Here is a 16,888-nt window from a genome sequence, read left to right on the forward strand (position 1 = left end):
TACACTAGTGTTTATTTCTGATTAGTCAGTGACCAAAGGGTGGACTATGTTAGGAGTTATTTATTTTTTTAAATATACATTTCAATTTTTAGATCCCTTGTGGGTTTTAGAGAAAAAATGCTTTGTGCCCCCTGTTGTGTGGGGAACAGGGGCAAAAGTTCATTCTTAGAGCTGAGCATATGAATTGTGTCTTATTTCTGCTGATCTTAATGAAGATTCTACATTAATAAGTAGAAGTAAATAGAACCAAGGCCCATGGGCTTCTCCTGCATTAGAAACGAGTCAAAAATCACTGTTAGACCAATGGAAGAGGACAAGGGACGTGAGCCTGTAACAACTCCTTGGAGATGCTGAGAGCTCTCTCCTCCAATTGTCTTTAATGGGAATTGAGGGCACTCTTCACTTCCTAGAGATGCTCAGCACTTTGCAAGATTAGACCCAAATCATAAAGATGTCCTTTTCAGGCTTCCAAGACCTTACAAACAATGGAGAATTTTAAAGCTATTGACAGTTATGCCCCTTCATCCGCAATAAAAAAAATAGGATGGAATCAAACCCTTCATGAAAGTTTGCATCCCATGAGAGACTTTTGTTAAAATAATTGTAAGGTGTCATGATAGCATTTTTAAGAGAAGTTATGCAAATATAATGTTCCAATTGTATTAAGCAGCAATGAGAAGTGGACGTAAATAAGTACTCCATACCTGGAGGTATGCAAAGCTGATGCCTCATATCACAAAGGTTATAGGTATCCCGTGGCAGCAGGGACACTCTACTTTTAAATTTTCTTTTGTTAAATATTAAATTGCCTGTAAGAGCAGGAAATGCCTTCTTCTGAGGCCAGCTCCTTCTTTTATTACATAGTTATTGGGTGCATCGTAATGCACAATCCTCTACAGAAGTGTAGAAAGGGAGATGTACTGTATATGTTGTGCACTGTGTGTGTGAAAACATACTCTTGTGGAATGATAGGGTCTAATTTTCCACTAATAGGGACTTTGTGGAGTCATTTATGTCTGTGCAAAGTGATTGTAAGTACTCCTGTTCTAATGGTTACACTCACTGCACAGGTGTAAATGACTGCATAGGGTTCAAGGCAGTGCAGAATCAGGTTCACAGTCTTTACTTTCTTAGATTTCCTCTGTAATATTTCTTTCATGATTTGAATTCTCAGAGTTTAAATTACTCTTTGTTCCTGAATTTATTTCCAAATATTCAGGCATGAAGGGGCTGGGAATCAGGTCGCTGGAGAATGTGGGAAGCCATCAAAGGAACAGGAATATTGCGAGACGGTGTCTGTCTTAGGGTCCCTATACCAACATAGAGTAGGAAGTATTTTAGTCCCACTTCTGCCCCTTGTCCCACTTGTAAAAGAAATTATTCTCTGCAAATAAGTGAGAAAAAAAAGGAAAAGTTACCTTCTGGGTAAGGTTTGTCCCTGAAGTGCTACTGGCCACTAAACACGAATAAAAATGTGAACAGAACTTTTCCAAGTCAAGGGAGAATAAATGGAAACTAGGGTTCTGCTCAGAGGAAGATTCAGCAGGAGAGAGTGATTCAGATGAATTGTAAGAGGCTGCAAGGGTAACTGGAACTGTTGATGCAGCTTTTAAAAGTTTAGAACCCAAAATAATATTTCCTTCAATACTTGATCCAAAATCCCTGTTTCCCTGTGTGGAAGCTAAATGAATGGGAGCTAGTAGAGTGTATAAATAGGAATGTTTGTTTGAGGCTTTCTGCAAGCTCTTTTAAAACCTATCTTCCTAGTGTTTTAAAATAATAAGGAAAGTACATTAAAACAGACCTTGCTCGCTGTGTCATCATGGATTCCTACCTCCTCATGGAGAATGAGAAAAGGCCAAGAGCTTTTATCCTGTGGCTCCATAGTTAAAGGATAAAAATGTTGAAAGCACTGAAAAAACAAGAGCAATAGGATTTACAGTGCAAACTTTTTTGTTTGTTTGTTTTTAAATATCCCATCACTTTTCTCTCCAGTTACAAAATAAAAGAATGCAATAAGATCTTTGCAAATTTTCCATTAAAGTATGAACCCCTTCCATAATATTTAATGTCTATAACTAAACAAGAGCCATGAAGAATATATTACAAATGAAATGAGAAAGGTCTAAAATATGCACTGCTACATGAGAACAGCGTTAATTAAATGAGGATATAATGATATATACTTTTTATAAACCTAGATGGGCAGTGGCCTTAATGTCAAAGAGAACCAAATTGCTGGCTCTGACTAAGCCTGAAATTCAGGAGCAGGGTACTTTACTCTTATAGCTGTTCAAGCTAAATAATTTCCATTCCTTTTGGTTTACGAATTTTTTTTTTTTTACTGCAATCATATTTTTTTTCTAACACAGATGGAACTTACATTTGCAGACTTTCTGCCTTCTACTTTAAGGAGTGACTGCTAATAGCTTAGCATATTTATGCCAATTTAGTCCATATGTACCTGTGTGGTTAGGTCTTCTAGTCTGTGGACCTGAACATAGCTCAACCTGCCCTGTAAAATGCAGCCTTTTAAAATCAATTTTAACTACCACATAGTGGCAGGTTTCAGAATGGTAGCCATGTTAGTCTGTATCAGCAAAACAACAAGGAGTCCTCGTGGTATTAGAGACTAATAAAGTCTATGCCCAAATAAATTTGTTAGTCTCCAAGGTGCCAGGAGGACTCCTTGTTGTTTTATCTACCACATGCTCATCTGTGTCATGAAAAGCAACAAATTTACTTAAAGCTGTCAGTAAAACTATATTTGCTATCCTTTATTGGTCCAACACTGTGAGCCTTCTACTTGGGTATGTGTTTCACTGTCTGTTAGGCAGTTATTGGATGAAATAAAGTGTTATGAGAGCAGTATTAAGAGTGAAATGTAAGGTCATGAGATCCATGATCAACAAATATCTTGTAGAAAGCTGTGGGGCAGATACTGAGGAAGGCAGGTCTCCCGCACTTGCAAATCTCAATTTCAGTAGAGTCAGCTCCAGCATCCCTGCTGCTGGTAGGGTCAGGTCAAGGAAGGAGAGGCAGTCCTATGATAGATGGGTTTCTGCACACTGAAATTCTGAAAAATCAAGACCTTAAGTTGGATTCAGTATTAAGCAGGGAGCAGGTGCCATGTTGAGACTGTAAAGGCTCCAGTGAAAATCAAGAGTAAGATATAGGGTTTATTGATCTCCTTAATATCTCATGTTTGTTTACAGCCTTTATAAGTTAGGAAAGCAGTTCACACTTTAAGGTAAATAAAGAAATATTACTGTTGAAATGTCTGTGTTAATATTGAAGCAACCAATTTGTTTTTTGTGTCTTTGACAAGGTGCACATGATTCACAGGAAGTTTGCTGAAGTTGGTAACGCTCAATTAAAATAGTTTGTTTTGTTCATGGGATATGGGCAAGCTTTTGGAGGTGGCTTTAGTAAAATGTTTACTTGGGTGTCAATAGATCAGCCCCATGTGTTTCTAGTAAATGTTTAAATATGCATGGAAATATATTGGGCCCCACAGGATGAATTCTGGAAGTGGCTAATGTCCCTTCTCCTTTCTTTCATGGGGAAGGTTCCTTCATAGCTTTAATCCTAGAAAGATGACACTGTTACTTATTATTTATTGTATGTGTTCTGCTCAGTTTTACTACAGAGTTCATCTGCATGTCTAATCAGACTTAGGTCCACAGCTAAGGGCAGGCGTACGTAAGATGATATAATACTATTTGTCAGTTACTGTTCATTAGCAGTCAGCTTTGTGGAATTGTGATTCTGTCCCTTGGATTTTATGGTACTGCTGCCCTTTTTTACCAGATTCATAAATAAGTCAAAGATGCGTGTTAATGTATTTAGTGCTCCATTTGCGTGTGGAGATGTTTGTATAAATTAAAGGAAAAGGGCTCTCTCATCCCTCTCCTAGTTCTGTGTTTCTCCTGGGATTTGTGAGCTTTGTCTTTGAATGTCAGAGAAATGGCACAAACTTGGCTGATTGGCTTGGAAAACCATCTGTGATTCAGAAAAAAGCTAGCAGCCGTCTTTTGTATAAATTTTCTGGTAAGCCAGGGGAAAGGGTAGTATAATCAGTTCTGGAAGTGGTAAAAATATAAGGCCCTCAGTGTCCTGAGAAGACAAAGTACCCATTCCAGCTAGATACTTAAGGACTAAACTGAACATTCAAAAATGCATTCAGTGTGCTCCTGCAAATAAAGCTGGAAGGCAGAAATGACAACTATTTAAACAAAACCAAAATCACAGATTCATGCATTATCCCAATTAGTTTGATAAGACTATAAAGCTAACCAGAGGCTGCAGTTCTTGGGATGGTTTCTGTAATAGGAAGGAATCTTAGCATCAAGCTGAACTTTTATATGAAGATATTGAGATGCCTTACAGGCATAACTTAGTTTGTTTATTAGCCTTATGAACTTCCAACCACAGAACTATGTGGGAACAAATGGGCTAAAAATTAGATGAGACCTTTGTCTTTTGATTTTATATTTGTAGTAATTTTGGACTAATTGTGTACAGCATAAATATAGGGCTGTGATAAACTTGAGAGGATCTGTTTGTCACAGACTGTAATTCTGCAGTTCAGTTAAGCTATAAGCAGGTCTATGAGACTTCAACTGTGTATTTATTCCAGGGCCGTCAGTTATTTATAATACATACATCAACTTTTTCAAAATCCCACTAGAGGTTACAGATGGTCTCCATGTTACTAGTGAAAAGCAACAGGTGTTTCTCTGACTTCTTGGTAGAATTTTTTTCTCTCTTTTTTTTGGGGGGTCAGGGAACATGGTCTTTATATGTTTGGACAGTACCTAGGACAGTAGGGCCTTGATCCTGATTGGGGCTTTTGGGAACTGCACTTTACTCTGTTGTGGTTTACTTCATAAATATTGACCAGGACCATTTGTTTCCTGGCCAGTGGAATAGATGGTCCAAGGTGACACCAAAGGCTAGTCATTAGCAGCCTCACATAGAGATCACTATTACTGCTGTGCTTTGTGAAAATGTAAACTTTATGGGTTGAAAGCCGAGGTCTGCTGATTTGGGCTTACATTTTTGGCAGTTCACAGTCATTTCCGCATAATATAAGACTGGTTCCGTAACTGATAGAAAAGCAGGATTTTGTTCTGAACTATAGAGCAAATTCCTTATTTCACATAAAACTAGTTCGCAAATTTAGCCGTTTTCCTGTTTGTGAACATTCACAAACTGATCTTTAATTTTTCTAATATATTTATTATTTGTAAATATTAACTGAATAATGTAACCAACCAAACAAGTTTGAGCCTTTTGGTTGTTTGAAAACTATTTACTATGACTAAGCTTCCATGACTTTCTGTGACCTTCGAGACTTCTGCAGTGGATGGTACAGCTGGCTCAGGGGCTGCCTGCAGGAGTTTGGGTGTGTGGGAAGGGGCTCAGGGCAGGGGGTTGGGGTGCGGGGCAGCACTTACCTTTAGAGGAGTCCTTGGCATGTCCCTGCAGCTCCTAGGCAGACCAGCTAGGGGGCTCTGTGCGCTGTCCGCGCCCGCAGGCGCCGGCCCTACACCCAGCTCCCATTGACTACAGTTGCCAGCCAATGGGAGCTGCAGAGCTGGCACTTGCAGTGGGAGCAGCACGTAGAGCCCCCTAGGAGCTGCAGGGACATGCTGATTGGAGCTGAGTGGGGAGCCTGCCTGCCCTGCCAACCCTCCTCAGCACCAGAAGAGGTCCTGGGCTATGCTGCACCCCCACTCCCAGCGCCATCGGGGGTCCTGGGCTGCACGCTGCCATCAACCTCCCCTTACCAGCACCAGGAGGGGTCCCAGGCCATGCACTGCCATCTGCCTCTCCACCCCAGCACCAGTGGGGGACCTGGGCCTTCTCCTCCAGCACCCTTGGGGCCCCCAGACCTCCCACAGAGAAACACTGGCCCAAGTTTTAGTAGGGGTATATAGTAAAAGTCATGGACAGGTCACGGGCTGTGAATTTTTGTTTACTGCCTGTAACCTGTCCATGATTTTTACTAAAAATACCCGTTACTAAAAAGTAGCCTTAACTCTGACTACTCAGAAATCAGGTTCAGTTAGTGAATGATTGGTCACATAAATCCCTGGATATTTCTGCTTTCTAATTCAGTGACTGAAACTTCTAACAGGAAAATAACACTCTTCTGGTATGGAGTTGGAATGAATAATCGCTCTTGCTGAAATTTGTAGAATTTGCGAACATACTTGCAAATGATAAATAATATGACATCACAAATGAGAGAGAGATGAATTTACTGGATTTGCTCAAGAATACTCTTGTTTGAACATTTCAAGAGGTTTATTTTAACACATACACTTTTCAGCATAATGTATTAATGTTTGCCAGCAATATGTTACAGAACATATTCATACATAACATTCAAATGTTATAGTGGATTGATTAAAGAAAAGACCCATTTAGCTCAATATTCAAACTAGGTTGGTTAAGGTGGGGTGCCCAGAACCTGATCTAGATGATTAGATGGGCACAGAGGTAACTAGTATCTGTTTTGTGCACTTAAGTCCACAATTTAGCACCTTAAAGTAAGTGTCCAACTTAGAAAATTTGACTTCCAATACAGAATACAAGTAAGGATGTTCATTAAGGCCAAAATTCTGGTCCTGTTGGAAGTCAATGAAGTAAACCTCCATTTGACTGCAATTATTTTGTGTTGAAATATTGGGAGGCAATGTGGCCTAGTGGCTAGAGCAGTGGAGTAGAATTCACTATTACTCTAAACAAAGACAAATTAACAGTTTCACCACTGCAAATATAAAATTTACTTTTTACCTTTAAAAATAGGATTGTTCCGACTTACTCTTTTCTGCTTCCCTACAGATTAAAGCAAAAAATTACGACAAAGTAGAAAAGGTGAGTCCAATAATAAATTTTATACTTTATGTAATTTTTAAGATTTTGTTTTTTAAACAAAAAAATTCCAAGGACCTTACATATGAAATATATATTTATAAGGAGACCAGGTATCATCTCATTAGGCTAGGGTGGTAGATTGGAAAGAACTGCAGCTTGCATTGAATATTTTATCTGAGTCATTCTTTTTTTATCCAGTTTATCCAAGGATACCTTAGAAGTATGATCACGAAAGTGGGTTTTATTGCTGTCCACACACTGTAAACAGTGGGGTCACCAGAACAATTGTCCTGCATTTTATACCTCTCCAGGTCTGACTACTGAACATGAAGATAATCTTACCAAATCAGTTGGTAATTTAGGTTATTCTTTCCAGTAAATTTCAGCTCAGAATAATAGAGAAGGTTTTGATTGAGGCGCTCTGAGAGATAATATAAAAACCTAATTTCTGTTCTTGGATTCCTGATCACATTTTCTCCACATGCTAACAGTTGTTTCAGAGATGCCTTATGAAAGTGCTACACATCGATTTATGGAAGTGTTACCTTTCATATGTACGTGAAACCAAGGGAAAGCTACCCAGTTACAAGTAAGTAAAAATGGTTTGTTCCAAATTCTTTAGTTTTGATGGTGATTCTCTTTTCCTTTACAAGGCATTGAACAGGGGTTTTGTCTTGACAAACCTGACTCTGAGACTGGAGAGCTGATCATAATGGAGCTATAAGATATCGCCTGTTCTCTGTTCCAAAACCATTTTCTCCCTCGATTCTTTCTGGTAGGCAGTTGCCATGCTCATGCTCCATATAAAATAGCAGATAAAGTTGCTTCCTTGAGACAACCAGAGAAGTAAATTGTCCTGTGCATTTTCTTGTTAATGAGGGATTGTTCCCTATCATACATTCTTTTGCCTGGTCTAATCTAATTTTAAATTTCCTGGTCAGTGGGGGCAAATAATAAAAGCCTTCTGTAGACCAGGATTGATGGTCAAGTAAAACAGCTCAAGTGTTAGCTTTAATCAAGATACAATATTCAAGGTGGGAACAATTGAAGAACTCTAGTTTTGACAAGGCCTGGGAAGACTATTCTAATACATCATGGTGTCAGGAAGAAATTTTGGATATTAATCTTAAACTTTTCTTTCCTTAATTTCATCCCATTTCTCCTAATACTCCTGTGTACTGCACTAAATAATTCCTCTTCATCCTAAGGCCTGGTCTACATTTACAAGTTAGGTCGATGTAGCTGTAGCACTTAGAGATGTGAAAAATTCATACCACCAAGCACCAAAATTAAGCTGACTTAACCCCTGATGTAGATGTGACTAGGTTACTGCAGAATACTTTTGTCGGCCCAGCTACTGCTGCTTGGAGAGGTGCATTAGTGATACCAATGGAAAAACTGTTGCCGCAGGAAGCGTCTACACAGTGGCACTAAAGCAGCATAGCTGCAGTGCCATAGCTGCGCTGCTGTAGTGCTTGTAGTGCAGACATAGCCTTAATGTTTACACTTTAAATAGCTGTAGGTTGTTGTCATGTTCTCTCCACATAGTCATCACTTAACCTAGCTATACATACTCATTACTAGTGCTGTTAAAAATGGTAAATAAATTTCATGAAGAAAATCAATTTTTATTTTAAAAATATCAGTAATAAAAGAGAAATCACTTTTTTCTTGGTATTTGTTCATCACCTTCCTTTGTCTTGTAATTCCCTAACCCTTTTTTCAGTAGCAAAATGTGTGGGGAAGGGGGTGAAAAGGGAGGTGGGAAGATGGAAAAAGGGAGAGTGAAAACAAAATTACAATTTTTGGTGGGGAGGGGAGGGGAGGCAAGGGGTTGATGGCTGAAAGATTTAAAAAAAAATGTCCATGGAATCTTTTGATTATTAAAAATAAGCCATTTTTATGGAGGGAGGGGAAGAAGGGCATTTCAAAATAAAACCACTCCTTTTAGCCCTTAACTGCTTTTTGTTGCTTTTCTCAGGGATTCCTAATCTCTTTCAGGTATTCCCACTAAGTAAATCAGTCAGCAAGGAATATTTATAGAGCAATTGGCCATATCTTCTCTGTTGCTGGTGCACATGGCATATGTGAGCTCTAGTCATCTAAGAAGAGAGGCCCAGGCACATGAGAGCATTATGTACTGCCATCAGTGCACTGAGCCAGTCAGTTTTCCTTTTAACTTCCTTGCTTGTGCTAATTGTCTGAATATAGAATGCCAGGAATTTAAGGAAACCAAATGCCTATTTTACGGCACTAGCCTTTTTTACTTAAATATATATTTAGATTTTGTTGCTAAAAGATTTTTTAAAATTAATACTATTTATTAAAATTGATAAAACCTAGTCCCAGCTCTGAATGTTTTCAATATTGTGGCATTTTTCAGAGAAAAAATGGCTCAGGCATATGACTTCGCTTTGGATAAGATTGGCATGGAAATCATGTCATACCAGGTATGTTTCGTTATCTGTCTAATTATTTCTGATTAGTGTACTAAGTGCTTGTTGATTTGATTTTTTTCTGTTCTTTTTTTTACATAGATCTGGGTGGATTACATCAATTTTTTGAAAGGCGTGTAAGTACTGAAGTATTTCTTTAAAAGTTTGTTCATGTAATTTTAATGTTTATATAAGTTAGTGTTTTAATTACTGACATGTTAGTGTCTCACTTCACTATTTAGAGAGGCAGTTGGATCTTATGCAGAAAACCAGAGGATAACAGCTGTTCGTAGGGTTTACCAGAGAGGTTGCGTGAACCCAATGATCAACATTGAACAACTCTGGAGAGATTATAACAAATATGAAGAGGTAACTGAGAAAATAAAATTGTTTGTGATTTCAGGTTTGTTTAGAAAATCCTGTCTTAAAAATTACTAAAAGTTGGTCCCAGAATTGTGTCCACCCTATTACATGTGTGCAAACAGATTAAAAGGTAGTGCAATGCATCTTTTGCATGTACAATGGTGAGTTCTTTGTGCATCCATGCACGAATTTTACAGGCACAAAGTAGGTACCTGTGTGTGATGATTGTTTTTTTAATATTTCTTCACTTACAGACTATTTGTTCTGGATAAACATAATTTTTTTTTCCCTTTTCATATAGTGTCATGTGTTTCCTGTCTGCTGTATTGGAGAATTTTAGTCTCAAATTTTTTTTTTTTTTAATATTGATATCCATTGTGAAAGGTCAAGAAAAACGTGAGCCTTTTGAACATCTAAGTGTGCTGGTGTTTAGGGTCTTATTTGATCTGTACTCAGTAGGTGCCATATCCCCACAGAGTTCCCTTATGGCTTGAATTCAGTAGAAGTTTATGGTGTTCAACAAATTGCAGAAGACAGTAATATTTGCAGGATCTAGTCCAGTTTATGTCCTTAATTAATAATCTGGTGTATAAGGCATTTTAAGTAGCAAATACAGAGGGAGTTTCATTTCATTTAAATGTACGGCATGATGAGTTTAAAGAATATGATTATCTTTCTCAGAAATTTAAAATTAATATATCTATTTAAGGGTCAAGATTATAACTTGTTTTATATGCCCACCTAGGGGAATAAATGTGCACAAAGCCTACTCACCTACTTGAGTACCCAGATTGCCAGTCTATATTAGTGGGGCAGAGCAGATTCTGTGGAGCTGTTACTCTTAACCCCTCATAGGTGAGCAGGGAGGGGAGCCAGGGCCTTGGCTCTGACCTCTGTGATGTGCTGGCCGTCAGAGATGAGCTTCACTTGGTAAAGGACAAGGGGCAAAGAGGGAAGGAATTGTGATTGACTGTGGACTGATCATTATTTAAGGAAAGACAAAATTTCAGTCTCGTGTCCCAGAATGTGTATGTAAAGTTTATTCTAATGGTTTAGAAGTCTAAATGTGAATCCTTCATGCACAGTCAAGCATCGCTTAAGGCATATGTATGTTAGAAGTGAAAAATCACAAATATTTTGTAATATAAATGACTAAAACATTTTACTCCCAAAACTGAATTGCCAAAAACAGATTGTATTTGTTCCCTAACTTGGCCACTTACCATACATTTATTGGAAGATATTTGTTGTTTTCTGATGTCCATACCTTTTAAAAGACTTCTGTTGAACATACTTAAATAGTTTTATATCCCCTTCCAGGGCCCTTCCTCTCTCTAAAATAAAATTCAGTAGTTTGTATTTTTTGTAAAATAGTGTATTTTCAATTGCTGTTCATTTTTTTTCCCCAGGGAATCAATATTCACTTAGCTAAAAAAATGATTGAAGATCGGAGTAGAGATTATATGAATGCTAGACGTGTGGCCAAGGTACAGACTCCTGTTCATTTAATTTTTACGTTGTTTAGTTCCATAAAAGCCAGAACGCATTAAGCCTAGTTGAGCTACTTGTTTGGTAGGCTGTTAGAATTGATATTTTCATAGGACAAAAATGCTAAGCATACCTGTAAGCAGTCACTTTCATTATGTCTGTTTCTCTCTACAACTTAAAATATTGTCTACCTCTTCTTCAGGAATATGAGACTGTAATGAAAGGTCTGGATCGCAATGCTCCCTCCGTCCCCCCACAGAATACTCCCCAAGAGGCTCAGCAGGTCGACATGTGGAAGAAATATATCCAGTGGGAAAAAAGTAATCCACTGCGCACAGAAGACCAAACTCTCATAACAAAAAGAGGTAACATGATTAGATATCAGAATCAGTCATAGATACTCTGCAGCATGTTTAGAATTATTGCTGAGAATCGTGAGTGACCAGCTGAAGAAATGAAGTGATCTTAACATTGACAATGATCCTGGTATGCCCAAAGTTGGTCACATCATGTTTTTTCTTCATTAATCCCCATTCCAGCTCTACATACAAACACTGCAACACTTATGTCAGTACTTCAACCTGACTTAACTCCCTTCAAAGGCCAGGCTGCAAATGACCTACAGCAGGCCTGGAAAATCTGCAAATATAGGCTATTTCAGACTGTGATGGGAGGTGTCAGGCCCATATGCAGAAGACTTTTCCAGTCACCCCCTCTCTGTTATAGTGAGGGGATCTTGCATGGGTATCTCCACTGACTACAACTGGGGTAGTGTCCTGAAGAGAGGCAGGCTGGCCACAAGCCACGTTGGGTATTAGTAGAATCTACTGTATTATCTGATACTTCTGTGTTTGATACGCTGGTTAATTAAGTTACATATGTAAATTATTAATATACAGTCATACAAATTCTTTTGCTAGGCATATTTATCACTTTGACTTTTTTCCCCTAGTTATGTTTGCTTATGAGCAGTGCCTATTGGTCCTCGGGCATCATCCAGATATCTGGTACGAGGCTGCACAGTATCTTGAGCAATCCAGTAAGCTGCTAGCTGAGAAAGGGGTAAGGGAATGGATATGGCCAAAGGGGAGAAAACACTTTTAGCATTTCAAACTGTACGTAAATTTTAGAATTCTGAATAGTATTCCATAATATTAAAAATTAATTTTATTTTAGAGACTTTTGAGTTATGAAATGCAATTATAATGTTGACATTAAATATTTTAAATAGTTTAAATCTTAGCCCTTTATGGTTAGTACATATAGTAGCATTGTAAATGCTGACCGTTCAAATGCTTATGTACATGAGCATGCGAATACTCCATTTGAATTCCGTGAGACTGCTCGCATAAATAAAATCATGTACACAAGTGCCTGCCGGATCAGATCTTAATTTTGTCTTCAGTGTCATCAGTATTAAATAATTTTGTTACAATATTTCTTTATCATAGGACATGAACAATGCTAAACTATTCAGTGATGAGGCTGCTAATATTTATGAAAGAGCGATCAGCACTTTACTAAAGAAGAACATGCTTCTGTACTTTGCATATGCAGACTATGAAGAGGTGAGCATAAAGATTTCAGTACTGACTCTAACTCCAGTGGGACAAGATGTCTTTTCTCCAAAATCTCATCTGCTTGAAAAGTACTATATCAGGGGTTGGCAACCTTTCCAAAGTGGTGTGCTGAGTCTTCATTTGTTCACTCTGATTTAAGGTTTCGCGTGCCAGTAATACATTTTAACGTTTTTAGAAGGTGTAGCGAGAGGGCCCCCCTCCCCCACGCTCCTGAAGGGAACAGGCCAAAAAACCTGCGGCCCCAGGCGGAGGCCCGGCCGCCTATCCCCGCCCCCCAGAAGTCAAGGGGCGGGACCAGAAGTCCAAGGCCTCCTCCGCCTGTCCCCGCCCTCAGGAAGTCAAGGGGCGGGACAGGAAGTATAAAAGCCCGGTCCCAGCCCTCAGTTAGGAGGAGGCTGCCAGAGAAGGTAGACACTGAGGCCCGAGCTCCCGCTGGGCCTGGCTTACCCCGTGCCCGGTATCCGGAGGGGTACTGGCCTGACCTCCCCTGGGACCAGTACCCAGAGAGGCCGGCTGAGCCCTCTGACGCTCGGCCTGTGGAGGAGTGGACCGGACCGCCCGAGCCCCAGTACCCTGAGGACTGGACTGGACCGCCCGAACCCGGGTACCCTGAGGAGTGGACCAGACCTCCCGCTGCCGAGCCTGCTGAGGAACCCATGATTTGGGACCCCCCGGACGACGCTGGCAAAGGGCAGGTACCCAGTGAGGGGGAGGTTGGAAGTGGCCCGGGGGCAGCCGACTCCCGTCTGGCTGCAGACTCGCCTGAGCCCATGTCAGTGTGTTTCGGTCAGGATCCCCCACTGACCGTCAGCAGGCGCTGATCGCTGCTGGCCCGGGCTGGAACGCAGTGGAGTGGGAGGGCCTGCGTTCCCCCTGCCACCCCTTTAAGGGTGGCAGACTTCCCTCCCTTGCCTGAGGAGACCATCTACAGTTGGTTGCCTGTCGCTCAGCCCTGCTGCGAGGCCTGAGCCTACTGTGTGTGTTGCCCCGCCCTGCAAGGGCTTAGGGTTTATATATATATACGGTTGCCCTTACACGCTCAGCTGCTGCAAGGCCTGAGCCTAACTGTGTTGTTGCCTACCGCCCGGCCTAAGGCTTGGGCTTTATATATTTACTATACTGTTGTCCTGTCGCCTCAGCCCTGCCTGCAGCTTGAGCCTAACTTGGTGTGGTTGCCCCGCCCTGTCCAAGGGCCTGGGCTTATATAGACTCCTGGCTTCGTGCCCAACCCGACTGACAGGGCCGGAGCCTCCTACTAACTGTTGTCGGCCCCCTCAGCACCCCAGCAAGGGACGGGCCCCAGGCCGACGGACTGCGGTGAGCCGGTGCGGCTCCCCTCCACCCCGCCGTGGAGGAGGGTTGAGCCCCGGTCACGCCCGACTACAGAAGGTCTCTTTCTATAAGTCTATAATATATAACTAAACTAGTGGTGTATGTAAAGTAAATAAGGTTTTTAAAATGCTTAAGAAGCTTCATTTAAAATTAAATTAAAATGCAGAGCCCTCCTAGAGCAGTGGCCAGAACCCGGGCAGTGGGAATGCCACTGAAAATCAGCTTGCGTGCCACCTTCGGCGCGTGTGCCATAGGTTGCCTACCCCTGTACTATATAAACATAATATTAATTCTGCCAAACTTCTCAGCCTACATTGATACTTTCTAGGCTAAAGTAATATAATGGAAAAATATTTCTATATTATTAATTCCAAAAATATGTTCGAAATATTCAGATTTCTACTTAATTCTTTAATTTTTTTTTTCTTTTCTTCCAAACAAGTAGGTAGAGGCAGAAAGCGGCAGAGAGAGACTTCCAGGAACTTCAGTGTGTCTAGTATTATGAAGCATGTTAGTGATTTTTCTCAATTTATTTTATTTCCTCAGAGTCGAATGAAGTATGAGAAGGTGCACAGCATATATAACCGGCTCTTGGCTATTGAAGATATTGATCCCACATTGGTAAGATGATTCTATACTATTCAGTTTTTCCACATTTCCAGTAATATTGGTCTCAGTACACCCAAAGAATGGGTAGCGTTCTCATCAGTTAATAGCTCGAGTGGATGACTAGTGGACTAAGCATTAGGTTGAGAATATGTAGACTCTTGGAAACCACAGTTTCAAATTCCATCAGGGTCAGTGACTCTGCCCTTTAGTCTTCCAAGGTAGATAAATTAGGTACCATGCACTTTAATTTCTGTGTCCTTAAAAACCTACAGCAAGCCATATCCATTCAAATGGACGATGAAGATCCCATGACATGCTTTGTAAGAGTAGGCATTTGCTGTTTGACCAAAATATCACTTCCTCTTCCCTAAATTGTGTGCTTTTTACCCATTGATTGCCACTCTTTGCCCCAGTGGATGATGCAATGCAGTGGTGCTTTATGTTTAAAGTTTATGGAGCACTTTGGGATGAAGTACACTGCATAAATACCGATTATTAGTACTACGCTGCCACTTTGAGGGGAAAAAAAGAAAATTGTATTACAATAGTGCCTATTGTACTAACACTGTACAAACTCATAGTGAGATAGAGTTCCTGTCCTGAAGAGCTTATATTATGAATAGATAAGACAGAGTGGGAAGGGAACAGAGGTGCAGAGAGGTAAAATGACAAGTCCAAGGTCATACAGCAGGGCGGTGGCAGAGCCAGAAATCTGGTCTTCTAACTTCAGTCCAAGTCTCTGTTTACTAGATCATAATGCAGCTTCAAGTGCAAGTGCATCTCTGTAAAACTCCCAGAGCCTGATTCTCTCTCTCTCACCAGTTTTACAGTTGAATCAATGTTGTTACTCCTAATTTAACCCAGAATAAGTGAAAGGAGACTGAAGTCCATAGAGAATACACACCACAGATCAGCCACTGGATGAATTAATTACCATATGTTTGCTATTTGCATGATGATACATCAAAAATATCAGTCCAACAGGAGAGAATGAGTGGTATTTCAGATCTCGTTACTGACTGGTAAATGTTGGAACAGACTTATAGCATGCTTCTTCAGTGATGGGTCTTATGGCCTCCTGTTTGTGCTCTGTTATCGCTATAAGATACTTGCCATTTTTAGAAACAGCAGATGACTTATGTATAATTGTAATTCCCTTAAGGCAATAGCCTAGGTAAATTCATACCTACCTAACCACCTTTTCTGCCTCAAGAATTTTAATATTGATTATCCTTGTAATTTTACACAGGCCTAATGTCAAAAATAAATAGGTAGGTTAAAGCTGTGGCGCAGTATATATTCAATGATGCTGCCTCTTAGTTGCTACCTTATCTGAACGTGTTGTTTCTATTATGAATTATTATATTTTGTGGCTGGAGTGGATTCTAGATATGACCAAAGGATCTCTTTCATATCTGAATACTTTTATATTTTGGATATCATCTTGTGTGCTGAACAAATCATCATGTGTATTTTAGGTATATATACAATATATGAAATTTGCAAGACGGGCAGAAGGCATCAAATCTGGAAGAATGATATTTAAGAAAGCGAGAGAGGATGCCCGGACCCGCCATCATGTCTATGTTACGGCAGCTTTGATGGAGTATTACTGTAGTAAGGTAAACTCAGACATATTCTTTGGGATTAATGAAGTGTTAATAGTTGTGTTGCTTTTTGAAGTTAATAATGCTATTTTAACATTTGCAGGACAAGTCAGTGGCCTTCAAGATTTTTGAATTGGGGCTGAAGAAATATGGAGACATTCCAGAATATGTACTGGCATACATTGACTATCTGTCTCACCTTAATGGTAAGCTTTGGGAACTGGGAGGGCTACTAATGAAACATTAACCTTCACTCTCAGAGTTTGGCTTCAGTCCACGTTTGCATACTGGTTTGAATTCTTTCCTACAGGGCAGTAATCTTCTTCACAAAACCTGTGTGATTGATTTGACAAAAGTGCCATTTTCTGCACTGTGAAGATCCAGAAGTGAATTGACATTGAGATTCCATATTGTCTCATCGCTATACAGAGTGGGCTTTCCAAGTCATTAAGTACTTTCCACTGTGGCAGTTTCACTCCATCTGTAGTTGACAGTGGAAAACATGTTAGGAAAATCTAACTCCTTGGGCACAAGGATTCACAGGGGGTTAAAAAGTCTGTCTGCAGAAGTACTCAACAGCAGTGATGGA

General features: G+C 40.1%; 1 protein-coding gene across 1 annotated transcript in view; it reads left to right on the plus strand.

Annotated features, from left to right (window-relative positions):
- CSTF3 (cleavage stimulation factor subunit 3) overlaps positions 1 to 16,888 on the plus strand; it is a 77,104-nt gene that overhangs the window by 52,444 nt on the left and 7,772 nt on the right. The window contains exons 4-15 of the mRNA XM_032791669.2: positions 6,853 to 6,885; positions 7,377 to 7,474; positions 9,269 to 9,335; positions 9,423 to 9,457; positions 9,563 to 9,689; positions 11,093 to 11,170; positions 11,374 to 11,536; positions 12,124 to 12,233; positions 12,623 to 12,739; positions 14,630 to 14,704; positions 16,171 to 16,314; positions 16,403 to 16,505. Coding sequence (XP_032647560.1) covers positions 6,853 to 6,885; positions 7,377 to 7,474; positions 9,269 to 9,335; positions 9,423 to 9,457; positions 9,563 to 9,689; positions 11,093 to 11,170; positions 11,374 to 11,536; positions 12,124 to 12,233; positions 12,623 to 12,739; positions 14,630 to 14,704; positions 16,171 to 16,314; positions 16,403 to 16,505 — 1,150 coding nt within the window. The remainder of the gene's footprint in view (positions 1 to 6,852; positions 6,886 to 7,376; positions 7,475 to 9,268; positions 9,336 to 9,422; positions 9,458 to 9,562; positions 9,690 to 11,092; positions 11,171 to 11,373; positions 11,537 to 12,123; positions 12,234 to 12,622; positions 12,740 to 14,629; positions 14,705 to 16,170; positions 16,315 to 16,402; positions 16,506 to 16,888) is intronic.

This window comes from Chelonoidis abingdonii, chromosome 4, assembly GCF_003597395.2.
Source record: "Chelonoidis abingdonii isolate Lonesome George chromosome 4, CheloAbing_2.0, whole genome shotgun sequence".
Classification (NCBI taxonomy): Eukaryota; Metazoa; Chordata; order Testudines; family Testudinidae; genus Chelonoidis; species Chelonoidis abingdonii.